The sequence below is a fragment of the Mercenaria mercenaria genome, chromosome 11 (assembly GCF_021730395.1).
Source record: "Mercenaria mercenaria strain notata chromosome 11, MADL_Memer_1, whole genome shotgun sequence".
Classification (NCBI taxonomy): Eukaryota; Metazoa; Mollusca; class Bivalvia; order Venerida; family Veneridae; genus Mercenaria; species Mercenaria mercenaria.
Window position 1 is genome coordinate 77,653,041 of NC_069371.1, and position 27,241 is coordinate 77,680,281.

Consider the following 27,241-nt stretch of genomic DNA (forward strand, 5'->3'; position numbering starts at 1 on the left):
GGAAATACTTCATACAATGTAAGATTTCCGGTTTTATTTTATCGTCTGCAGCGAACTGTTTTTTCGTAAAGTATCATATTTTGAAATAAGGTACAAAGTGTAGCTATCAAGCTATTTGATTTCTATATGTTTTATGTTATAATGCTTCCAATATTATATGTCAATATTATATGTTATAATGCTTCCAATATTATATGTTATAATGCTTCCAATATTATATGTTATTATATGTCAATATTATATGTTATAATGCTTCCAATATTATATGTTATAATGCTTCCAATATTATATGTTATAATGCTTCCAATATTATATATTATAATGCTTTTAGGATCATGGAGTCTGTAATGGAGTTCCGCTTAAGCCGGTGCTAGGGGGCGTTAGAGGTGTTGCTCGTATTATTAGACTCGATCAAACCGAGTCTGCTATTATTCTTCTTGGTTGCATTCTTTGCTTCCAAATGACCTTTATACAGATTTTATTTCCAAACATCCTATTGTCATGGGAACTTCCCTTTTCGTGACATATTCAGTATTATATTACGCTGATAGGTATTTCAAAATACCTTACGGAATTGTTGCAATATCATTGAATAACGAGTTGTCTCGTAAAATAAAGCCTTTATTATCACTGTTATTATTACCATCATTTTTCTCATCACCATTATTTGACATTGATAGATTTAATTTTGCATGATATATACATCAAATAGATCATAATGACCTACGTAGGGACATAATTAAATAAACAGGTAAATTAATATATACATGGATAAATAAAATCATTTGATTAATTTTAAGGAATACTGAATCTAAAACGTTTATGGGTGGGTTCAAGTTAATGAACATAAAACGACTATGTCACTTACTTTGAAAATAAAATGTTTTTAAGGTACATGAAATAGGAGAGATAAATTAATTTAAGTATTTTAAAAGAAATAACGTACGGAAAAAGGCAAGGTATAAGATAGCGTTAACATCCATTTTGCCATGGATGATTATAACTTAAAGATATAATAGGGCACCGTGTTAAGTGTCTTATACCCTGCTGATAAATGGACCCCGATATTCTATTTATGTCAAAACGAAAGTGGCACTGAAGCCGTCGAAATATTCTTATTATCTGAAGTTGATAAAAAAAAGGTACTGTAGAAACTCGAGTCCCACGACATATATATTATAAGCTTATATTAGAAAGCTAATGCATATATTAATAACCTATCGACCAGGCTGACGTTTATGTATAAAAGGGTAAAATCAAAATAAGTGTTTTTCCATGTTTTTCCTTAAAAGTACCATGTTCTCCAAACATGGTAAAAAAAACTACTTGAAGCGCCAGCGACAAACAAACATGAAATTTTATCAGCATGATACTCAAATGAATTGCTTCGGTGTCACAAATTTGAATCTACCCTGGTGACAGGGGTATGTAACATCCTTAACACTGCTGTAGTTAAAACGAATAAGAACGAAGTCGTAAAATCAGGCAATTTGCGTTCAGTTCAGTGTTATATTCTCTGTGTTCTTTTCTATACAACATTTGGATTTTCCTTATTTGCCTTTATTTGAACGACATTAAACTGAAATAAATACAGACGCATTATGGTAACAATAATGATTTGACTGATCTTGTAATTATCTAATTAATGAAACACAACTTCTTTAACATTTGTCACACTACAAGCAAAAGCAAAAATTCTACTGTATTTAATATATGTGGAATGGTATTTTTAGTTATATCGAAAGCAATAACGTGCGTGTTGTGTATTGAAATCAATGTCTGGAATCAACATCAAGGGTTGATTGTACGTTCATAGTGATATTTATCACTTCCAGATTATCATTGTAAGAGACATTTTCCTGCATTAGATATACGATAGTTTACGGATCAGAAAGGATGGAAGAAGGCATGTTTCCCGAAGATTACATGACAAGGAATTCCACCGAGTACTTTTTGTATGATGACCCAAGAAACACAGATAGTCTGTTGACACAATGGAATAAGATGTACAGAAAAGCACACGGATACGTTAGTGGTGTTATTTGTATTTTTGGACTATTTTCAAATATTGTCAACACGATTGTGCTCACAAGAAAACACGTGATCACACCAGTGAATTGTATACTGACAGCAATTGCAGTCGTCGATGGTTTGAAAATGTCGGATAATTTAATATTTGCAGTCTATTTTTACATGTCAAAAGAACTAAAATGGGAATCGAACCATTCATTTGCTTGGATTTACTATCTATTGATACACATAAACTTTTCCATCGTCTGCCACACTATGGCTATGTTGTTTACAGTGTACCTCGCAGCGTATCGATACATGTTTGTTTGCAAAAATGAAACCGGATCTCGCAAATATGGTGTTAGACAAACCACTATCGCGATAGTAATAATTGGCACATCAACGATTTTACTTTGTTCGCCCTATTTCTTTCTTTATCAAGTGGAAAAAGTTTCTAACATGAGTGACAGTAGCCAGGCCTACTGGTATTCTTATTCGGACTTTGCGCTAGCTCATAGTGTATATGTTGTCATTCTATTTTGGTCCTACAGTGTTATGAAAGTAGTTCCGTGCATTATTTTAATGTTTTTAATAACAAGGATCGTCATGGCGATACATCACTCAAACGAAACATTGAAGCGCCTTCAGAAAAGTTCGAGGTTACCAAACAGAAGTGGAATCCGACAGCGGAATCAGACTTCTTACATGTTGGTGATTGTTGTCCTGATCTTTGTGATCACTGAAATGCCAAACGGAATTCTTATATTTATAAGTAGTTTTAGTGAACATTTCTTTGTTGAAGTTTACTCAAATCTGGGCGACGCTCTTGATATTCTAGCTTTGCTTAATTCGTCTGTGAATTTTATTTTATATTGTTTAATGAACCAGCAATTTAGGGAAACTCTCCGACGTCTGATCAAATTTAATTTTGTTGGCAACTAAACATGCTTTCATTTGAACTAGGTATTGTTATACGGAAAATTATTATAATATTTGCATAAAACTATTTAATACATCTGGTTTTGCAGTTATTGCTTCGTTCCCAGATTTAATTTATATCAATATAAAATTGGACTGTCCGAAGAGACACTGTAAAATGATAAAACAAGAATTATTTCCATAACTACATGTAATTTGTAAAGACTACTGTAATCATACGAAAAACATAGCCCAAGGGAAATGTGTATACAAGTACAAAATGCTGCATGGATTAACCCTCTTCTTTGCTGCCATATTGATATCCTGTTGTATTAATAGAATTATATAAACGTCTTTACAATGTGAACAAACGGTGTTATATTTGCGTCAAAACATTCATCGGAAGTCGCATATCTGGTATAAGACAAAACATAATAGTGATAGAAAAAAGGCACATTATCAGTTTTACTTTGTACACCCTGTGTCTTTATAGATCAACGGAGAAAGAGTTCTAACACGCATAACGATATCCCCGGAACTGGTATTTGTTCAAAGCTTTCGCGGGATCATGGCTCTATGGCTCTGTTTGGGGTGCACTATGCTTCCGGGAAATCTACCCTTACCTTTTATCATTATCCTAATTTTGTTGTACAGAGCTTTGAAAAAATTTACGTTGATTATTTTTAATGTTTTAATCATGAGAATTTTCCTGGTAATACATCGGTCAGACAAACAACTGAAGAGCCTTCAAAGGCATTTAAAGGCTATTTAACCGAAACGGAAGTCAAACTACTTATATGTTTGTGCTCTTTTTCCTGAATTTATGATTACAGAAATGCTAGTGGGGCTTCTTACAGTTTTAATTAGTTTTAATGAATATTTCTAAGTTGAATCTTGTCGAAACTCTGTAGTCGGTAAATCTAATGAAGGTCTAATGAAAGTAAGTTTAATTTGATACTTAGCATCATTTTCTTATTAAGGGTGTTTGGCGTGAATGATGGAGCGTGACAAGAGGAGCGATCTTATGTTTGTTTGTGAAATTGCTATGCTTTGTCATATGTCCGGGTAATGATAAGGAGGAAAAATATTTTAAACGGATATTTTGAAATTCTAAGCAGTGTGGAATTGCATCAAAGTAACAAAATAAATCAAATATAAGCAAAAGTAAGGAAGAAGAAGAATGGAAACAAGACTTTATAAAAAAGGCAGACAAGTCAGGACATTGAGAAGTAACTGGACTGACGTTCTTTCAACGAATATAAATCAGTTTCAGAAAGTCTGTGCCCTCTTCTTAAAATCACATCAAGTGAAATCACACAGCAGTCAGAAAGCGGGTGGTGCGTTTGTAAGTGCTAAAGCACACTGCACTGGAATTGAATGTGGACGAGCCTATGCCTTCGTCACCAGTAATCGTTGACTGTTTAATAACAGGTCACATTTTCATTCACCGAGGGAGGTTTACAGGCATAACATTTCTTCGAAAGCTGGGAAATTATATTTAAGCATCTAATCCAACACCATTACGGAAAGGAACATTTACATAGGAATGTAACTGCCGAACTTCAAGTCCTAAAAGAACAGCAGGACAAAGAGGAAGATCCATTTATCAGAGACATAGAGCTGTGTCATTATGTTCTCCGACAAACAATTACAATAGAAAAAGTGAAAACTTCACAGGTCGCTCAACACTACAAAAAACGGAAATGTTGCAGGCTTGGTTTGATTGAGCCTGTTCATGGAAGGTAGTGGAAATGCATGCTACCGTCCACGCCCTCAAGCCCCGGGTTGAGCAGAACTCAACATTTACACATGCTAAAAGTACAAAAAGCAAACTAGAGAATAAACTTCTAAAAGACGAATCAGCAAGAAATGATCTCGATATGTATATAGACGCCACCGGATCAGTTATAGGCAATATACCGGACTAAAAGAGACCACTACTCTATTCAGTTGTAATGACATCTGAACATAGTATGCCGGCAGTGTCTGTTAGGATATGCTAAGCACACAGCATACAATTCCGCGAATCGAACTGTTCTTAGCAACAATAAAGCCGCATGTAATCCTGACGGGAAAACCACTTAAGGTAAGAAAGGTTGAAACGGACTAAAGTTTCGCTATAATACAGGCATGTTTGCACACAGGTCTGAAGTCTTATCTAGTAAAATCATCTAAAATCACCTACTCTTGAAAACTTCCTGAAGATTTCACGGTCAATCATTTATGTGCTGAATACATGATAAATGACTTTGTCCGACAGTTTAAAAATGTTATGAAGAAGTCCACAAGAACATTAAGCATGGGATCATTTGCGGCACTGCAAAAGACAACCACCGTACAGGAAACACAACGGTTGTTTGCGGATAACTGTATTGTTTTCCTCAACAGATACACTGGCGCCGATGTCCTTGAAGCGGTAAAAAAGTGATATGAACAATTCAACAAGACGGCCGATGTCATTGAAGAAGAGGATGGGAGCATTGAAAACGAAAGGAGAAACGCTTCAGCATCTATCAATAAAGGCCGCTTCAGCTTTCACCAAACTATTCGAAAACATTGCAGCTGAGGTGAGAGACCTGTAACAAAATCTGACGAACAAAAGAAGGATGAAGATGTCAACGAGTATTACTGCCCTGAAACAATCCAGTGCCTGTTACAAAAGTTTTTTTGCCGATCCTTCCCTTATGGTCAGGAATCACGGACAGGACGTATTAACCAGGGACACTCATTCACGAGTTGAAAGGTAATTTAAGTTTTAAATGAAAGATGTTGGGATGCCGAAAAATGCAAGGCCTTACAAATTCGCGATTTGCCTAAGAAATGCAGTAAATGGTCGATTACGGGAGTACAAGATTCCTGACTGCAGATCGAAGAAGACAAGTAGACCAACGAAACGAAAAGAAACAGAACCTGATCTGAACACGCAAGAAGAACAATGGAGAAAAAGAAATAAGAAAACAACTTACTATAGGGTACCTAAAGCAAGACAAACAGACACAAGTCAGAGGAGATCCAATCTGATGTACTCGGCCTTCATGAAATGGGGCGGCACAGTTGAAAAAATGTCTTTGTAGAACACATGTACAATGCCTTAACAATATTGCATTTGCGCTCTAAAGAGAGTGAGCACAACGTCTGTAAATGCTCTCATGACTTTTAATATGTCATAACATATAGGTTGATAACATATAGGCTGATCAGACATATCTTAAATATTGCTAAATCGTGTCTGAAAGCATCGAAATAAAATTATATCAGCCATTTCTGAAATCATAGACAAACAGTTGCTCCATCGTGCCTGAAATCATAGAACGGTTGCTCACATGAGTGATCTCATAGACTGAATATCTGAACTCACGGACTGAACGATTCCTTGATCACTATCTATAATAAAATCTTAGTAGCAAAATCAGAAAGTAAAATTGATGTCTATGGCGGACTTAGAGATATTTGATTGTTTTGTTTTTAAAAAATATCAGTTTGTTACATTGTAGCCAAATGATATATAAAATTGAAATCTGAAACGCTATCATTCTAATGATAATTGTATACAGAATACTGAGGAAATGTAAACAAAACTAGGTCTAGAATCTTATGTAAAAAGAAATAAATGTTTATGCTGTAACAAAATAGGAAAGACACTTTGCGATGACAATACATGTATAAGAACTTGTAGTCCTCAAGAGAAAAAAACTGTACATCAGATATTTATAGGAAGAGTTTTAGCAATCAAGAAATATAATAACCGATTCGGATGGATTTGGTCAGTTCACGGGTGGCAGCAAGATTACTGTATGCATCTTACATTGTATAATGCAACTTACAGTTCTGGAAAAGGAGATTCTTCCACGCCTAGCACATTCCATTGCATCAGTCAGTCACACGAGTAATTACTGGCGGCGATATAAATTCAAGGACAAAAATCATCTAGGATACAAAGATCGAAATTGCCTGTACAGGACGCAGGTATGTGTAGATATATACACGTACACAATAGCTGTGCTCATATACTTATTAATTAAACATATACAAATGAAGTGTTTATAGAAGCAACAATCGGACACAAACAGACATGTAGAAGGATTCCAGCGGGGCACCACCTTTAACCCTTATTTAAGTTAGATTTATAGAACTTTTTGTTGTTTATGTGACTGGCAATTTAAAGTTTATTACCCTGATTGGTGTTTTGCCTACTTAAGATATGGATGATCATGGTTATTTTTGTCACCAGTTTCACTTAGTTATATGAGTTTGTTTTCTTTTAACAAATTAGATACGATATGGATATCCTTTTTCAACTTCCATTGTTCAATGTGAAATTTGAGGACAATGTTTTAACATATATCCGTATAACCTATTTCCTGATGCAAACACCGTAGCGATAACGTATTTTAATGTTTTAAACATGCCGATGAGGCTTCTTAAACTAAGAGTTATGTAGTGTTTTTTGCTTTGATTACTGTCTTTCAGCGCGGCAGATGCCGAAGGATACGATTCATGTAAGTCCATATAAATACTTACGCTTTGACATATAACATGAGTAACGTATTCAGCTTTCGCGAATCGGCAATTATTTCATATAAATACATAAATTTATATTGTAAAATGTGTATGTTAAATGACAAGTAGGACTGTTTACTAGGAAGTACATGGAAAATGCATAAAAAGAAAATTCTCTAGCAACTAGTAACAAAGACTTCTTTGCTGTGTATTTGTTTATTTGTGAATGATTTAAAGCAATACATTTCATAAGCAGTCGTCTGATTTTGTTTGATGTTTGGAAGTTACAATTATTGAGTTACATAATAATATCGTCTCAAATTTCATTAACATATTCTACTGTTATATGACTGCTTGCATTCTTTGCGTCCAAATGATCTTCTAATACAGTTTACTGACATATCATAACATCGTATGGAGCCCGTGACAAGCATATCCGTACTTCTATTGTTGTTATATCTTTCAGTCCTTTGCGATCAATGAGTGTATTCAATCTTTACATTTAGGTTTCGTTATCTCTCACGAACAGACTCAAGGAAACCGTAGTTGTCAGTATTTTGCTGCTTGCGTTCTTTGCTTTAATATGATCTTCTTATAGATAACTAATTTCTATATTTTCTGTTTCTAATTAAAAATGTCTTTATGTTAGTTTAATTAATCACTGTTTTATCTGTCTTTCCACCATGAAACTGCATTCTTATAAAATCGTTTCACTTTATTGATATAACAGTGTTCTTTCCTTTTAACATATGTGATAGCAGTTGAATTTGTTTATTGATATTTTGCTGAAAACGATTTTGAGGGTTTCAGCAATCCAATTTTCCCTAAATTGACACAGAAATCCTTCTAGTTTTCAAATGCTGCAGACCTGTCTTTCCCATATAGTTCCAGTTATTTTGTTATTTAAGCGGTCTTTTCAGCTCGCTTTGATTGTCTGACCTGTTGGGCCCTTAATAGTTAGACCCTGAGTTACATATTTGAGAATATGTGCTTAAAGATGCCTTTAATATTACCCTGTTTGCTTTTTGTTTATTTCATACATACCAACGGATGCATGACCACTAGAGTAAAACAAAATGATTAAAATTATCATAATTATTATATCCCTAAGAAGATGATTTACACATATCTTTGCTCATATCGGTCTGTCTATGTGTTAGTTGGTCCGTCCGTCTGTCCTTCTGTGATGTGTTCTTCCATAAAACATCGGTAGTTTTTCCCGTTTAATATTATAAGTACTCAAGTCCACGTTTCGAATCACAGAACACAATCTAAGTGACTACGGAACGACTGCCTTTATTTCGTTCCATAATTTCACAAATAATTAACACTTCTGTCTACTTTTTCAACCAAGGTAATTCACCAAGATTTTACTTTGGCAAACATTTAGGCCATGTTCCAAGTAGACTGGACAGAAAGTGACCTCTTCATTGTAAACTGGTCAATGGTTGACCACGGCAGACGGTAACAACGGATAAAAGGTCAATTCCTAGAAACATATTTTTAGATCTCTTGAGGCAACATTTTCTTCTAGATCTACATGAAACTCTTTCGGGTTATCTGAAAAAAAAAACAGACCAATAGGTTAAATCAGAGGCTGCATTGTTTACATTAGAGCCAGAATTGATACAGAGAATATTCTGACAAAGTTTCATGTAGAAAATGTGACACCTAGTGTACTTACGAAGCTTTTTTATCTGAACAGATGACCTTATTTTTAACTACAAGATCTATCTTTTAGGCCCGAAAGTTTCAAACTTGATCTACGTGTATATTGCACAAAGAAAACATTCTGGTCAGGTTCATGCAAATCAAGTAAAATGTGGCTTTCGTTGTGTTAAAGAGGTTTTTATATTATTTACATAGACATCTACGTTTTGAGTTCTTATGACGTAGTTTCGACTCAACATAGATTTCATAAAGAGAAACATTTTCACAAGTTTTCATGTATGTTGATAAGAGTGTTCTATGTATTGACACAGTGGCCTGGTTTTCTTACACAAATGACTCAGTTCGAACTATGTGTCTTAGATTCCATAAAAATACATTCTGACTAGTTTTCGTGTAGATATAGCCTGGTGGCCTCATTTTGACACTATATGATCCAGTATGGATGTCTGCTGAGATTGTATTCGAAGCAAACATTTGATCAAGTGTTATGAAGAATATGCAAATACTGTTTTAACAAGCCAGTTGATGATAACAACCGACACTGGACGATCAAATGGACTCAGTGCGATAAAATCTGAGATAAAAAAAAGAAAAATGAAAGGCATGAAAACGTGACCTAATATTAAAGTGTCCGACATTAAACAACTTTGAGAAGATCCCTCATTTGTGTCGTTAATCCACTGTCCATCTTCACAACAGTTTACGCGTGTACTTCTCTATTTACTTTTGACAGCAAATCGTTACATGATATCTGAAGAGTTGGTAATCAATAACCCCCACCCCACTTCAAAAAAATCTTTGTAAGTTTAGTTTTGTTGATTGTTGAGGAGAATCATTCCACATGAAACTACACTGAACGCTGGTGCCACAACTCTTTTGACCGTTTTTCTGCATACTAATTTTAGACAATTTACGATAAATTAAATGATATTAAATTTTGACATAGTTTAGTAAAAAAAATACACAGAAAATAAACAACATATATTTTAAAAATATATAATCGATTATATATCTAAACACCGTTGTGTGATTCACTTTTTTGACTGCCAACCTTGGAATTCTCAGCTCATCATCATTAATCATGCTTATGCCATCTTATGCCGGCAGCGTAGTAACCATCAAACATTTACGAATATTTTGGTATATAATTTGCTTTTTAAAAAAATATATTCATGTTCAATTTTCAAAATGGCATGATTGTCTACCTACTACAAATGGAACAATATGGTGCTAAGTTGTCCTCTCCGGCGATTTTCTTTTGTGATTGGATTTTAAGGTTTTGAATATTTTCTGAACTTGCTTTTAACATACTTTGGCTTGCCGTAATTATCTATTACAAATTATCTAATTTATCGGTATAATTCTCTGTTTGTCCTTTTGACGTTTTATACGATTTTTGTTTTGACATCTTGCATTATTTCAAATCTTATTCACGTCTATCGTTTCTAAATTGTCTTAGTGAATTATTCTTTGGTCTTTTTTATTTTATGCTTGTGATTTAAAATTTTGGAAAGGATCGTAAGCATGGATTAAGTTATAATTGCACATTTCATATCGCATGCGTGAAGGCATGATAGCTAAATAAATTCACTGTCTGTTACCATTTTACGTACATTAGTAGCATATTAAAGTATTAAAGGTTGCCATTAATTTTGTATGCATTTATATAATTATAATATTCTGTCTCATTTTATGCTTTTATATCTATTCACATGACTCCTTCAATTACTTACAATGTATGTATACATTTTTGGCAAAGTTAAAAATATAACTGAAAAAGGAAATACATCTAGTCTCAAATTTATCCAAAGGAGAATTACATATGGGTTCTTATTTCGAAATATTGTGTTTACATCCCTAACATTTTCTTTATTGAAATTTTCGTTGTACCGTGGTAAGACACTTTATATACCTAGTATTGCTGGATACATTAACCCACTTACCTATACATAAATATTGCAACTTTATCTGATATAAAAACTTCCTTGTCAATTTTTGAAAATAGTCCAACATATATTTTAGACGCCTATTTAGATAAACATGATACTACATAATTATTTCTCTTCCACCCTAACAATAGACGGACAAAACATTTAATTGGAGATAAAATACACATGCAAAATCCAGCTGGACGGCTTCCTCACATGAAATAACTCTACACTCCAAGCGAGGTTTCAAATCTACAGCAATGAGGAGCAAGTGATTCGAAGTCAGTGATCTTAACCACTCAGCTACGGAAGCACACTAAGACATTCTTAGATAATGGATTTGAGGACATGAAAAAATATTAAGTTATTAAATACCAACATTTTATAGACTTAATGTTAGTAAAGTATTTACAACCATAAACATAATCTGTTACAGTACATGTTGTATATGATTCTAAATTATATCTTATAAAAATTGTCTGCACCTATTTTGATCAAATGTTTGCTCAAGATTTCGAATAATGGATTTAAAGTACTTCAGATTAGTTACATGAAGATGTTTATAGAGGGCTGTAAGTTTTGATAAATATTATTTTTTAGTTTTACAGATATTAGTGCACTGCTTCATCTGTAAGAGTTGATGTTGTAACGATGCCTCGTGTCATCATATATGTGACTACTTTTGTAGGTAAGTACAATGTGGAAATGACTTGCTGAATATTTGACATTAAAATGATTAAACAATTATCTTTAGATTATTTATCTTGTACGGTTTTAACAGCATGACTCTTACCAAAGCTTTATATAAACAGAAGTTTGTTATACAAAATTTTTATACTTTATTTACCTATTTCTTTTACATGGAAACTTATTTTCTGAGTCACGACCACTCGAGTACATGTAGATGTCTTCATTATAAAAATGTAATACTCTAGGGATATAGCAAATCTGAAATCCATTTTTGAAATGGAAAAAAATATGTTTTTGAAGTAATTATAAAAAGCTTTTCTTCTTCATTGAGATTATTTTTAAGAGCAAAACAAAAAAAAAACAAAAAACAGAACCCCCCCCCCAAAAAAAAACAACAGCTGCCATGAAAATCATCTTAGATATTTAGAAAAAATCTATGAAGACCATACAGCAGTCTAATGACTGTTATGGTCATAGCTATCTTCTGGTGTTAATTTGACACTTTATATCTCTATAAAGTATCTCTACTCATATATTTAATATACATACACAAACGTATGCATATGATGCGCTTAATACTGTGACATCATTAATATTCGCGTGGGACTAATTTTCGTGGATTTACTGGTTGAGTCAATCCATGAGATTTAATCCCAACGAACAAGTAGAATTCTCACTCATTTGTTTGTAACGGGATACCGGAGGTTATAAACTTTATATGTAAAGGTTGTTAGGTGAAAATGCCTCTGTGGTGTGTAGGTGAAATAGTTAGGAAAGTTTTTATTGCCGATGTGGCCCGTGGTTCAATTGCCGATTATGACATGTTCTTTTTTCTTCTTGAATTCGCATTTCACGATAGTTTAGAAGCGAAATCTCATGTCCTTAACATGATCAAACATCAGTTGTAAAGAAAGATCATTTTAGTTAAAATTCGGAGTCCAGTTGCTGTTAAGGTTTGAAGAATATTGTTCTAAACCACCTTTTATTCCAAAATACGGATAATTTCCATTTATATGATTGCTGATTAATGCTAGCTTCGTCTTTTCGCTTTGTTACCCGATTTTTTGTTTTGGCGCTTTGTCGCGTTCGTCAGGGCGAAAATGTGAACTTGAGTAAACCACAACGTGAAAAACCGAAATGGCGAGATTTTTAACGTGCCGTCAGCGTCGCGTTAAAATCTTGCCTTTTCACCTTCAAAGCGAAAATGCGAGAACCCGCCAATACCACAAATCTAGCCTTTTCGCTTTGTCGCCTTCTTGTAGTGCATGTTCTATATAACATATATATTATATCAAATCTTATTTCAATGGTGTGCGCGCAGGAACTACAGGAAGGCGACAAAGCGACAAGGCTAAAAGGCGAGAGCTTTAAAAATCTTGCTGTTTCGCTTTGTCACCTTTCTGTACCGCATGCGCTGTATAAAATATACATTATGTCGCATCTCATAACACTACCAGTCTAATTAACTGACCTTATCACACCTTTAAGTTAACGAAACAATGCCATATAGTTTTCGCACTAATGACACCCTTGTGACTTCAGAACTCTGTACAGAAATATTCTCAAATTCTGTATACCATTATCAGTTAAGTTACGGAATGAATTAGAACTTTCAGTTTAAGAATCACCAACAACGCGTCAAAACCAGAAATCTCGCCTTTTCGCCCTGGCGCCTGCGACAAAGCGAAAAAGCGACAACGTCTTTTCAGTTTGTCGCTGCCGAAAAAGCGAAAAGGTGAAGTTGGCAGAAATCAGACCCAATACATTTCTGATATTCGTTGGTGTACCTCTATGAAAAGTACCCTCGTATCAAAGCCTTTGTCAGATGTTTTAAGTGATGCTTGTTATTTTTCGCGATGAAATGTACTACAAATGATGTTTAACTATAAAGAAGTCTTCACCCAATATACATGTACATCAGAAAGCAGATTATTTAAGTTAAATGCAAAATATATGTAGTTTAAAGCATTGCTGATACAACTAAGAGCAAAATGTATAAATTTGAGATCACCGTAGATACATATAAAATCACAACCTACCATAGGTCCGTCCATTTAAAATAAGTTAAAAGCAAATTAAACGGAGTTACAAGCACAACATCAATATCTAAAAGCGACGCATATCAAGCTGAAAGCGCAACATGAACCGTTGTATATCTACATCTAAAGCAACCACATATTAAGTTAAAACACCGCACAAACTGAAGCACCCTATACTTTATATTGCTGAGCGAATTTATAAGAACTGCATAATAAGTAAATAGAATTACAGAAAAAATGTGCTTATATCAAATTCAGAAGGCAGTTTTTGTTTTTCATACCGCGTTACGTGATAAATGTAAAAGACACCGACAATTACATAAAAAACTCACAAATGTTTATAAAAGGGAAGATTCTTGTTTTGTCAGGAAACTACAGCAAAAAATAAGCTTGTAACGAAAGTTCGTTCGAACTGAAAAAGTTTATCAACTTATCAAAAACATGACAAATAAGACATGCCTTATTTTTCAGTCATTTTAAATGCCGATGTCGTCACGTAAAATTCAGTAAATTTCAGAAGACCATTATGGACAAATTACAATTTATTCTTTATACTAGGTTAAAAAATTTCAACTTTTGAAAATAAACAAGCATTTTCTCTTTAGTTGATTCCAAAACCAACATTTTATGTTTGAGCTTGAATAATTACTTTTACAATACAAACTCAACTACTATAATGTGAAACGAACAAATAGCTATATTGCAACATATGTGCGATGTCAAACCGGCAAATTTGCAACCTCGACCCGCCCACGTCCCCACCCTAAAATAGCGAAAATACCACTTTCTTGAAATTATATGTGAATAAAAGCGATTTCTCACAGATTGTTATATAGCAATATTAACTCATCCAGGAGTACAACTAGGCAGTTTTCAGTGAAAACTACGGATGTTTCTTAGTGACTTTTACTTCTCAGTAAAATAATATTGCTCTTTGCATAGCCGGAACGAAATTTCCCTTATATTATTGTGTTTCATAAACATATATATGTTACAATATTACTCTTTAACTATTTTCAGTTTTAATGTACACTTGTGCATGCCAGTCTTGTGAAAGGGGCTTTTGGGGTACTAGTTGCCAGAACCCATGCGAAATCAACTGCGGAAACGATGGCTGCGATAAACTGACAGGAGTATGCAAAGGCTGTGACGGGAGATATTGGGATTATTATTGTCAAGCGAAATGTCCTGAAAATTGCAGCGGAACCTGTAGGCAGCCTACCGGTTATTGTTATAATTGTATAGATGGCTTGTATGGTAAATCGTGTAATCAGACATGCTCTAAAAATTGTTCAATTTGTTCCATTTCCACCGGTAAGTGTTACAAGTGCAAGGATGGTTTCTGGGGAGAAGAATGCGTTAACAAATGTGTTGAAAATTGTCAGTTTTGCTCAGCATCAGATGGTAAATGTTTGGGCTGTGTTGCTGGTTTCTGGGGCAAACTGTGCACAGAAAGTTGTTTGAGTGAAAATTGTGACATATGTGATGGAACAACAGGTGAATGTCAAGTTTGTTCTGCTGGACACTGGGGAGATACATGCCAAACAAATTGTGGACACTGCCTATCAGGAAAATGCTCTAAGACAGATGGCCGATGTGACGTTTGTATTGACGGATTTGCTGGTATAAACTGCTCTACCACTTGTCATGTGCAAAATTGTTCAAGCTCATTATGTAATATAAACGGCCATAAATGTTATAGCTGTAAGGCAGGCTATTGGGGAATATTTTGTGAAAATGTTTGTAGTGGTAGCTGTTCCTCGAATTGCAATAAGACAACAGGTGAATGTAAAGGATGTGTTACCGGAAAATGGGGATCATTTTGCGACAAATCCTGTCCAGCAGATTGTTCAAGTAGCTGTCAAAAGGAAACTGGAGAATGTGACAGATGTATCACAGGAAAATGGGGATTGGTTTGCAATGAGAGCTGTTCAGTAGGTTGCTCAAGTAGCTGCCAAAAAGAAACTGGGGAATGTGATGGATGTATCACAGGAATATGGGGATTAGTTTGCAATGAGAGCTGTTCAGTAGGTTGCTCAAGTAGCTGCCAAAAAGAAACTGGGGAATGTGACGGATGTATCACAGGAAAATGGGGATTAGTTTGCAATGAGAGCTGTTCAGTAGGTTGCTCAAGTAGCTGCCAAAAAGAAACTGGGGAATGTGACGGATGTATCACAGGAAAATGGGGATTAGTTTGCAATGAGAGCTGTTCAGTAGGTTGCTCAAGTAGCTGCCAAAAAGAAACTGGGGAATGTGACGGATGTATCACAGGGAAGTGGGGATCGCTCTGCGACGAACCGTGTCCAACAAACTGTTCAAGCAGTTGCAATAAAGGTACTGGAGAATGCACTGGTTGCATTACCGGAACATGGGGACCATTTTGTGAGAAAACATGTGACAAACGTTGTTACAGCACATGCAATAAGATAAATGGTGAATGTTCTTCGTGTCCAAACTTCTTTTGGGGACCATTTTGCGAAAATCATTGTCCTTCCGAGTGTCCTAGTAGTTGTGATAGAATAAAAGGTAGATGCACCTATTGTCGAAGCGGTATTTGGGGTACATATTGTAACCATACGTGCGACGGTAATTGTTCTTGTCATATATCAACTGGAAGGTGCCAAAATTGCTTTCAAGGTTCATGGGGATTATCATGTGACAAAACGTGTCTGAAGAACTGTTCAACAGTCTTTGAAAGGAGAATCGGAGCTTGTTCATCTTGCAAACAAGGGATGTGGGGGCAAAATTGTTCATACACTTGTAATAAAAACTGTCTTTCCGATTGTAACATTCTAAATGGCACATGTTCAAAATGCGTTTCAGGGTTTTGGGGGGCATATTGCCGAGGAAAATGTGACTTAAATTGCAAGAGTGAATGTAACAAGGAGACTGGGGAATGTAAAACATGTGACACCGCCAAATTGGGAATGTTTTGTGAGAATAAATGCAACTGCAATTGCGATAAAGCCAATGGGCACTGCCAATCTTGTACGTCTGGACATTGGGGTATATCATGTCTAAAGAAGTGTTCTGAAAATTGCTCTAATGCATGCTATCAGACAACAGGAGAATGCAGCTCTTGCATAATAGGAAAATGGGGATCATTTTGCAACAAAACCTGTTCTGCAGGTTGTTCAGGTAGTTGCCAAAAGGACACAGGAAAATGTAGCGGATGTATCACAGGAAAATGGGGATTATTTTGCAACAAAACCTGTTCTGCAGGTTGCTCAAGTAGTTGCCAAAAAGTTACTGGAGAATGTGACAGATGTATCACAGGAAAATGGGGATTAGTTTGCAATGGGAGCTGTTCAGTAGGTTGTTCAAGTAGTTGCCAAAAAGAAACTGGAGAATGTGACGGATGTATCACAGGAAAATGGGGATTAGTTTGCAATGAGAGCTGTTCAGAAGGTTGTTCAAGTAGTTGCCAAAAAGAAACTGGAGAATGTGACAGATGTATCACAGGGAAGTGGGGATCGCTTTGCGACGACCCGTGCTCAACAAACTGTTCAAGCAGTTGCAATAAAGGTACTGGAGAATGCACTGGTTGCATTACCGGAACATGGGGACCATTTTGTGAGAAAACATGTGACAAACGTTGTTACAGCACATGCAATAAGCTAAATGGTGAATGCTCTTCGTGTCCAAACTTGTTTTGGGGACCATTTTGCGAAAATCATTGTCCTTCCGAGTGTCCTAGTAGTTGTGATAGAATAAAAGGTACATGTACCTATTGTCGAAGCGGTAATTGGGGTACATATTGTAAACGTCCGTGTGACAGTAATTGTTCTTGTCATATATCAACTGGAAGGTGTGTACATTGCTTTCAAGTTTCATGGGGATTATCTTGTGACAAAATGTGTCCGAAAAACTGTTCAACAGGCTGTGAAAGGAGAATCGGAGCTTGTTCATCTTGCAAACAAGGGATGTGGGGGCAAAATTGTTCATACACTTGTAATAAAAACTGTCTTTCCAATTGCAACATCCTAAACGGCACATGTTCAAAATGCTTTTCAGGGTTTTGGGGGCCATATTGCCGAAGAAAATGTGACTTAAATTGCAAGAGTGAATGTAACAAGGACACAGGAGAATGTAGCGGATGTATCACAGGAAAATGGGGATCATTTTGCAACAAAACGTGTTCTGCAGGTTGTTCAAGTAGTTGCCAAAAAGATACTGGAAAATGTGACAATTGTATCACAGGGAAGTGGGGATCGCTTTGCGACGAACCGTGCTCAACAAACTGTTCAAGCAGTTGCAATAAAGATACTGGAGAATGCACTGGTTGCATTACCGGAACATGGGGACCATTTTGTGAGAAAACATGTGACAAACGTTGTTACAGCACTTGCAGTAAGATAAATGGTGAATGCTCTTCGTGTCCAAACTTGTTTTGGGGACCATTTTGCGAAAACCATTGTCCTTCCGATTGTCCTAGTAGTTGTGACAGAATAAAAGGTACATGTACCTATTGTCGAAGCGGTATGTTTGGTACAAATTGTAACCAAACATGCGACGGTAATTGTTCTTGTCATATATCAACTGGAAGGTGTGTACATTGCTTTCAAGGTTCATGGGGAATATCTTGTGACCAAACGTGCCCGAAGAACTGTTCAGTCGGCTGTGAAAGAAGAATGGGAACTTGTTCATCTTGCAAACGAGGGATGTGGGGAAACAATTGTTCACACACTTGCAATAAAAACTGTCTTTATGATTGTAACATTCTAAACGGCACATGCTCAAAATGCTTTTCAGGGTTTTGGGGGTCAAAGTGCCAAGAAAAATGTAACTTAAATTGCAAGGATATATGTGACAAGGAAACTGGAGAATGTAAAACGTGTGACACTGGAAAATGGGGAAAGTATTGTGAGAATGAATGCAACTGTGAATGCGATAAAGCCAATGGTCATTGCCATTCTTGTACGTCTGGACATTGGGGTCTATCTTGTCTAAAAAATTGTTCTGAAAATTGTTCTGTTGCATGCTATCAGACATCAGAAGAATGCAAATCGTGCACAACAGGAAACTGGGGGACACTTTGTGAAAGTATGTGTCCTGAATACTGCGACGGAAGATGCGAAATGAAAACAGGACATTGTCTTTCATGTAAGAAAAACCATTGGGGTGAAAAGTGTGAGCATAATTGTACTGATAGATATTGTGAGAGTTGCTCTAAAACAAATGGAACATGCGTGAAGTGTGATCTGTCTAAGTGGGGAAACACATGCAACAAAATCTGCCCAGTAAATTGTGATGGACAATGTGACTTTAGAAACGGAAAATGTTTGTCATGCAAACAAGGATTTTGGGGCACATCATGTCAGTTTACATGAGGCAATACCTATTGTAAGCGATGTAATGAAATAACGGGAAAATGTGAGCTTTGTGTAACTGGGAGATGGGGAGAAAACTGTGATGTCTTGTGCCCGGAAAGATGCGAAGAAGGTTGTACCCGGGAATTAGGAAGCTGCTTGTCATGCAAACCGAACTTCTGGGGCGAGGCTTGTAACAAAGCATGTTCGTCTTCCAGATGTCATAATTGTCTTCAGGAATCAGGCAAATGTCTATCTTGTGACTTTTTATCATGGGGAGAAAGCTGTGAAAATTCTTGCAATGACAATTGCCTTCTTGGCTGTGCAGTACGAACTGGTAACTGTAAAGGCTGTAAACCAGGATACTGGGACAATCACTGCGAAAATGTTTGTAATATTGCTAATTGCGAAAGATGTAACCAGAGCACAGGGAAATGTCATAAATGTACGCCGACATTTTGGGGACAAAATTGTCAGCTAAAATGCATAAACGACAGTTGTATGGAGTGTGATAAGAATGATGGATACTGTACATTATGTAAAGATGGCTACTGGGGACTTACATGCGATTCGAAATGTCAACAAGGCTGCCATTGTTGTAATGTGCATAGTGGTGTATGTGAGCCATCGAGATGTCTGGTACTCAGTGATGATTCCTCTGGTAAATATCTTTCAGGAAGTAGTCATTACACAATTTAAATTGCTTACTTAAATTACTAAACTATAGACCTATTTCTTTTAGTGAGTGAGTGAGTTGGTTGTACTGTTATAAATTAATCAATTTGAGCTGTTGTTTAGCGGTACATTCGTGCTTTTGTTAATAAAATGATGTGACATTGTTTCAGTTATGGCGACCAATAACAATGTCGAAGCGGAGATTCACCTGCCGACAATAGGCGTGGCAGTTGCAGTATCTGCTGTAATTCTAATGTGTGGTTTTGGTGTGTTCTTCTTTATTACTCGCAGGTAATATTTTGTCAGTAGAGTGATGAAGTGATTTCAAACTTAAACATGTACTAGTAAGAACGTTTAAACGATTTATTTTCAATACAAAACACGTCTAAGGTAACAACGTAAAATATCCCGGTAAGTCTCTATAAATATCATGTATTCCAATAGCTATTATGATTCCAGAGTCTTATTTATTACATACCTGACTAGTAAATACATAGCATTGTGTGTTTGTGTGTTCGGGTTTAACGTCTTTTTCAACAATTGTTCAATCATATAAACGACGGTGTCTACTTGTAGCAGTGAGCACAATGCCCAACTTTATAGTGCTGCCTCACTGGAATATCACACGTGACATGATACCCCACCCAGTCACATTATACTGACACTGGGCTCAAGAGTCCTAGCACTACCTCCTTAATGCTCAGCGCCAAGCGAGGAAGCTCCTAGTACCAGTTTTTACGTCTTTGGTATGACGCGGCCGGGGATCAAACCCACGACATCTACAGTATTTGTTCAACTTTACCCGTCGTATGATAAACAAATATGCCACACATGCAATGGAATGTGACATCAAGTTCAAAAATATCGTTCACAGTTATGGAAACTATAACGATTCTTCAGTTAACAACCATGTACATGTCACATATAACACCGGGGGTAATGCGTAAGAGGTAACATAGTATATAACAATTCACCATGTTTTCAATAACAATGCAGACGATATAAATACCGGGTACCACTGCGCATTACGCATTATAGCAGTATCAGGTAGTCCAGTGTGACGGTAATTTTACATCACGCCATAGACACGTGACATGATACCCCACCCAGTCACATTATACTGACACCGGACTGATCAGTCCTAGCACTACCCTCTTGATGCTGAGCGCCAAGCGAGAAAGCTACTAGTACAGTATTTTACGTCTTCGGTATGACGCGGCCGGGAATTGAACCCACGACCTCCCGCACTCGAAGCGGACGCTCTACCACTAGACTACCGTGGCGGTCCTATGCATTTCTTGATGTGTCGTTATAGCCATTTTTGTTGCTATTTTGTTCAAGGTATATAGAGCATGCTGTTTAAGGTATCCGATCCCAAATAAGGACGTTCTATATAAAAGTGCTTTTAATGTATATTAAAGTGGAATTATACGCATTTTTCAAGTAAAAATTTAGCTGAAATAGATGTGTGTGTAAAAAGGATGGAGGAAATTATAGCTTTTAACCCGATATACCAAGCTCTTCCTGTTACCAGTAAGAAATAATAACTTTCAAAATATGCCTTTTCTTATTTTGAATGGAGCAGTCCTTTAAAGAAAAGTCAAACTTCACGCAAGAGTTGCTTCCCTTCAACTTCAGAAATCTCTACCTTTAGGTAAGGGAGATCATTACGTAGAAGATTAAAGAAAAGAACTATTATTTTATTAGTCCGAGTTCTTTTTTTTTTTTAAAACATCAACTTCGAATACTTTTGTGGCATTGTCGTTAATTTAACACATTTAAATGCACAGCAACCGAAAATTGTTTTTATAAATCATTCACCAAAACACAATGTGCGTGAAATTAGCCAGAGCAGCCAGAGTTCAGCCAGAGTTTAGCTAGAGTAGCCAGAGTTCAGCCAGAGTTTAGCCAAGGAAGTCAGAACTCTGGTTACTCTGGCTAGCCAGAGTAGCCAGAGTTCAGCCAGAGTAGCCAGAGTTAAGCCAGAGAAGTCATAACTCTGGTTACTCTGGCTGGCCAGAGTAGCCAGAGTTCAGCCAAAGAAGTCATAGCTCTTGTTACTCTGGCTGGCCAGAGTAGTCAGAGTTCAGCCAGAGTAGCCAGAATTCTGGTTACTCTGGCCAACCAGAGTAACCAGAGTTCAGCAAGAGTAGTCAGAACTCTGGTTAGTTACTCTGGCTGGCCAGAGTAGCCAGAGTTCAGCAAGAGTAAACAGAGTTCATCCAGTATCCAGAACTCTGGTTAATCTGGCTGGCCAGAGTAGCCAGAATTCAACCAGGGTAGGCAGAGTTTCTAGAATTTTAACATGTTCTGGCTACTCTGGTCAGCCATAGTAGCCACAGTAGCCCGAGTCACAAAGATATCATTTGCTCTTGTTACTCTGGCTGTTTCTAACAGAGTAGCCAGAGCTCAGTCAGAGTAGCTAGAGTTTCTAGGATTTTAACATGTTAACACTCTGGTCAGCCAGAGTAGCCAGAGTAACCAGATACCATGTTCGCAAAATATTTTCAGTCTTAGCTAAGTTTAATTATGATACTTAATATGTCATTTCTATCATAGCATATTTATTTTCAGGTACATGTGTTTTTTTACTTTCAATTTAGTGCCATTTTATTTTTCAACAGAAGGAATATGAGACAATACACTAAGGATAAAATATGCCATGAATAAGATCCAGAATGGGTCAATGCAGACAGCCAGGTCGCACTGCACTAAATCACAGTCCAGTGTGGTATGGCATACAGCCGTATAAGTACTGAAGATCCAGGATGGATCGGTGTCGCTTCGTCGTATCTACCCTTCGTGGGAGGCAGGCTACTTTGTAAAGTTACAACTTATATAAAAAGAAAACATACCTAAGCATTATTTACAATGTATATAAACAAACAGCCTTTTCATATTCCCGTTTATTTTTTTATTTTTTTTTTTTTGAAAGTGTCATTTTCTGATTCGTGTTACTCTTAACTTTGTTCGAAAATCATGTCTTCTTACTGTTTCTTTGTTGTTGTTGTTGTTATTTTATTTGATATTTTTAGGCTTGTTTTTAAAGATTTTCAATTTACCAGAAATATATAGACCTGTTCGCTTTAATCTTTGTGAATTTCAGCCTTCATATACCACACACACAACACGCAACAGGTCTAACTTTTTATTTACATTATAATTATATACAACAGTTAGTGCAACCTAATCATGTATAATATGATTTTTATGAAAAAGGGTCATACATTTTAAAAATGGCTCTAGTTTACATGTTTGTCTATATTTTCTCTGGCTGTCCTGGCCATCCAGAGTAACCAGAATCCGTGCGCATTTCAGTTATTCCTGGTTACTCTGGCCAGCCAGAGTAGCCAGACTATGTAAAAAATTATGAAACAGGCTGTCCTGGTCAGCCACAGTAACCAGAGTTCTGATTACTCTGGCTACTCTGGCAACAGGTTTTACTGTATTTTCTTTGGCTATTTCTGATTAGCAGGGTAGCCAGGTCCAATGGCCATCTCGGAAATTCTGGCTGTTCTGGCTAGCCAGAGCAGCCAGAGCAAATGAAATCATGGTCACTCTGACTACTTTGGCTGACCAGAGTAGCTAGAACATATTAAAATCCTAGAACGTTTGACTACTCTGGCTGCTGTCTGAAAAATAAGACAATTTTTTGAAGTCCGTTTTATGAATCACTTGATACATATAAAACACTAAAAAAATCAAACCTGAGAGAACCAAAAAGGGTCATTTCGCAATAGTTATTACAGTATTTTCTCTGGCTATTCGGGCTAGCCTGGGTAGCTAGAACCAATGGACATCTTGGAAATTCTGGTTGTTCTGGCTAGCCAAAGTAGCCAAAGCAACTGACATCCTGGTTACTCGGCTACTCTGGCTGAACTCTGGCTACACTGGCTAAACTCTGGCTGAACTCTGGCCAGCCATAGTGACCAGAGTTCTGGCTACTCTAAATAGCCACTTGAAAATAGTTATTAACTTGAAATTCAGTTTTAAACATGCTATTTAGATAGAAATGACATATGAGTCGTGCCATGGGAAAACCAACATAGTGGGTTTGAGACCAGAATGGATCCAGACCAGCCTGAGCGCCAGAATCCATGCTGTTCGCTAACAGATTCTCCAATTCCAATACGCTTTAAAAGCGAACAACATGGATCCTGACCACACTGCGCGGATGCGCAGCCTGTGCTGGATTCATGCTGGTCGCAAAGCCACTATGTTTGTTTTCTCATGGCACGGCTCAATTATTAAATTTCATAATCAAATTCAGCTAAGACTGAAAAACTTTTGTGAACATGGGACCTGGTTACTCTGGCTACTCTGGCTGACCAGAGTTGCAAAACCATGTTAAAATCCTACAAACTCTGGCTACTCTGGCCAGCCAAAGTAACCAGAGCAAATGAAATCCTGGTGACTCGGGCTACTCCGGATACTCTGGCTGACCAGAGTAGTCAGCACATGTTAAAATCCTAGAAACTCTTGCTACTATGACTGAACTTTGGCTGAACTCTGGCTACTCTGGTTGAACGGTGGCTACTCTGGCCAGCCAGCCAGAGTAACAAGAGTTCGAGCTACACTGGCTACTCTAAATAGCCACTTGAAAATATTAATTAACTTGAAATTCAGTTGAAGCATGCTATTTAGATAGAAATAACAATTTAAGTTTCATAATCAATTCAGCTAAGACGGAAAATGTTTTGTGAACCAGGTTACTCTGGCTACTCTTAAAATCCAAGACTAACAAAAGCAAATAAAACCCAGGCGACTCGGGCTATTGTGGATACTAGGGCTGACCAGAGTTGCCAGAACATTTTAACATCCTAGAAACTCTGGCTTTTCTGGCTGAACTCTGGCTACTCTGGACGAACTCTGGCTACTGTGGCCAGCCAGAGTAACCAGAGTTATGACTTCTCTGGCTGAACTCTAGCTGAACTCTAGCTACTCTTGCCAGCCAGAGTAACCAGAGTTATGATTTCTCTGGCTGAACTCTGGCTACTCTGGCCAGCCAGAGTAACCAGAGTTATGACTTTTCTGGCTGAACTCTGGCTACTCTGGCCAGCCAGAGTAACCAGAGTTATGACTTCTCTGGCTGAACTCTGGCTACTCTGGCTAGCCAGAGTAACCAGAGTTCTGACTTCCCTGGCTACTCTGGCTAAACTCTGGCTGAACTCTGGCTACTCTGGCTAAACTCTGGCTGAACTCTGGCTGCTCTGGCTAATTTCACGCACATTGTGTTTTGGTGAATGATTTATAAAAACAATTATCGGTTGCTGTGCATTTAAATGTGTTAAATTAACGACAATGCCACAAAAGTATTCGAAGTTGATGTTTTAAAAAAAAAAGAACTCGGACTAATACTCTGGCTGAACTCTGGCTACTCTGGCTGGCCAGAGTAACCAGAATTCTGACTTCTCTGGCTACTCTTGCTAAACTCTTGCTGAACTCTGGCTGAACTCTGGCTAAACTCTGGCTGAAGTCTGGCTACTCTGGCGGCTCTGGCTAATTTCACGCACATCAAAACACACACTACGTGCAGTAAGATGCGCATAATGTCACTTTAAATATTGATGCCTTGTAAGCTCATACTATTTTGGTATCATTAATTTTGAAAGTGTATTGTTAACTAAAAAAGATAATATAAATTACATGACAAAAATATATTACAGATTTATTTTCTATTTCACAGTCTTCAGTTATCTTCAATAGAAATCCGGTTATTACACAGTGTAAGATGTATTATTTCGCAGTAAAAATATGACTGTAATGACTATTGCATATTATTTATGGTCATCTTATTTACTTATTCTTGTTCAGCAGATACAGATGTTTCAAATGATACAAAAACATGGAGTCACCAGGCATCGAAAGTTTGACATTGTGTGGATTGGATATCTTAGGAGGCTTAATATTTTCTGATATATATTTCACCAGTTACTATATTTCCGTAAGATTTCAATATAACGATTATGTCATAACAATTTTAATGTTAAATAATATGATGATCCTATTTAACCACATAAGTTAGAATAGTTGTTAAGATGCAATGGATAGGCACGATAGTTACATCTTTTACAATTGTACATGAATAAAACTTTTTTTCAGATTGGATAAAGCACGTGTTCAAGAAATGCAAAAAGGGAAGATTGTGGATTTCAGTGAAGGTAACGCACCAGCAGAAGATAAATGAAATCAATAAGTCGATAGTGCTCTAGAAATATTTAAATAAACAATAAACTTTACTTAAGAATTCGATGGATGCAATATTTCTTTTCTTTTACATTGACTAGCGTAAAGAACATGAATATTATCCTTGAAAAATGTCAGTTTACTGATATCTGCTTGATTTCCGTTAGAAAAGACCACATTAAGGGACCACACTTCTGGCCAGTTCGACAAAAGCTCACCCTTTCCACAGAACTGTTAAATGACTTTGTTTTTCGACGCTTTTGCAGTAATGCCTCAGTGCTAGATTTAAAAACGTTTGTAGCCTTTGAAAAGTGTTTATTTCATGATTTTTACGTTTTGTAAATGACTTTTTTAAATGACTGTTCGAAATCCAAAGTATTCACCAAATTCTTAAGTTATGACAAATTTATTTTCTTCAAAATACAGGACACCCGGTTATTGTTTGATTTTGTTTTGTATCTTCTTTTATTCTTGCTTTTATGATTTATAGATAATATGTGTTAAGCAAGAATACCTCTCTGCTCTAATGAAAAACAATCTTTCGAAAGTATAAAGTTTTGGAAAATCATTCGGCATAAAAATTTTTTTTTCTATTTTACACATTTATAACTTAATGACCTGTACCCTTAATAAAGTCTTCTACGCATGTAAGTAACTAATATAACCTTTACTTTCTCATTACCTTGTCTTCAGGGAGTACGGAAATGGTGCAAACTGAAAATACAGATTCGGCGATGGATGAATCTTCATACGAAACATTGGCAGTAACTTCGGGTACTGACTTACAACATACCCGGGAAATCGAGTTGTCTCGCTTCAACTAAAAAGGCTGACCTACTCTAAACAAAACTGTGTTTCTGATAAAGTGTAATCACTGGATCCAGCTACATTTGTACAAAATAAACTCCTGTGCACTTCTGTCTTATTAGGTCATATTTCATCTGTGTATATAGACTCTTATTTCAGTTTGTACTATTTTCTTTATGCATAAAATGTTAGCATTTGTATTTTTGATGGAGTTTGCATTCTTGCCATTTGAAAGTTAAATATTTTTTCTTGTAAGTGTTATTACTTACTACTTGTACCTGCGGAATACAAGTTTTCATTGTAAAATAAATGAAAATAGTCATGCCATTAGAAACTATTTTTATATTCTATAATAATTAAAGGAGTACTTTAAAATGCTAATTTGCAATTTAAACAATGATCCTTGGTAAATCGTTTGAAAAGAAATGAAGACAACTGAAGACAACTTCTCTAAAACATTATTGAAGGCTTAGCTGACTCGGTACTTTTTTATACCACAAAAAAAGAA

General features: G+C 36.3%; 2 protein-coding genes across 2 annotated transcripts; both read left to right on the forward strand.

The window, feature by feature from the left end:
- The first annotated feature begins 228 nt into the window (after positions 1–228).
- LOC128546679 (G-protein coupled receptor dmsr-1-like) lies at positions 229–3,025 on the forward strand. The gene has a single exon (XM_053517821.1). The coding sequence runs from the start codon at positions 1,897–1,899 to the stop codon at positions 2,950–2,952; it is 1,056 nt and encodes a 351-aa protein (XP_053373796.1). The 5' UTR covers positions 229–1,896; the 3' UTR covers positions 2,953–3,025.
- Positions 3,026–11,632: 8,607 nt separating this feature from the next.
- On the forward strand, positions 11,633–27,241 carry LOC123531166 (multiple epidermal growth factor-like domains protein 6). Its single transcript, XM_045311946.2, has 5 exons — positions 11,633–11,715; positions 14,777–19,726; positions 19,911–20,031; positions 25,843–25,901; positions 26,620–27,241. Exons 1-2 carry the CDS (start codon positions 11,679–11,681, stop codon positions 19,084–19,086), a joined length of 4,347 nt encoding a protein of 1,448 aa, XP_045167881.2. The 5' UTR covers positions 11,633–11,678; the 3' UTR covers positions 19,087–19,726; positions 19,911–20,031; positions 25,843–25,901; positions 26,620–27,241.

Excerpts from the sequence above, each read along its gene's own strand:
- LOC128546679 (XM_053517821.1), top strand. The coding sequence starts at position 1,897 with ATGGAAGAAGGCATGTTTCCCGAAGATTACATGACAAGGAATTCCACC.
- LOC123531166 (XM_045311946.2), top strand. The coding sequence starts at position 11,679 with ATGCCTCGTGTCATCATATATGTGACTACTTTTGTAG. Across the intron at positions 11,716-14,776 it reads ATATGTGACTACTTTTGTAG|TTTTAATGTACACTTGTGCA; the intron begins GTAAGTACAATG and ends AACTATTTTCAG.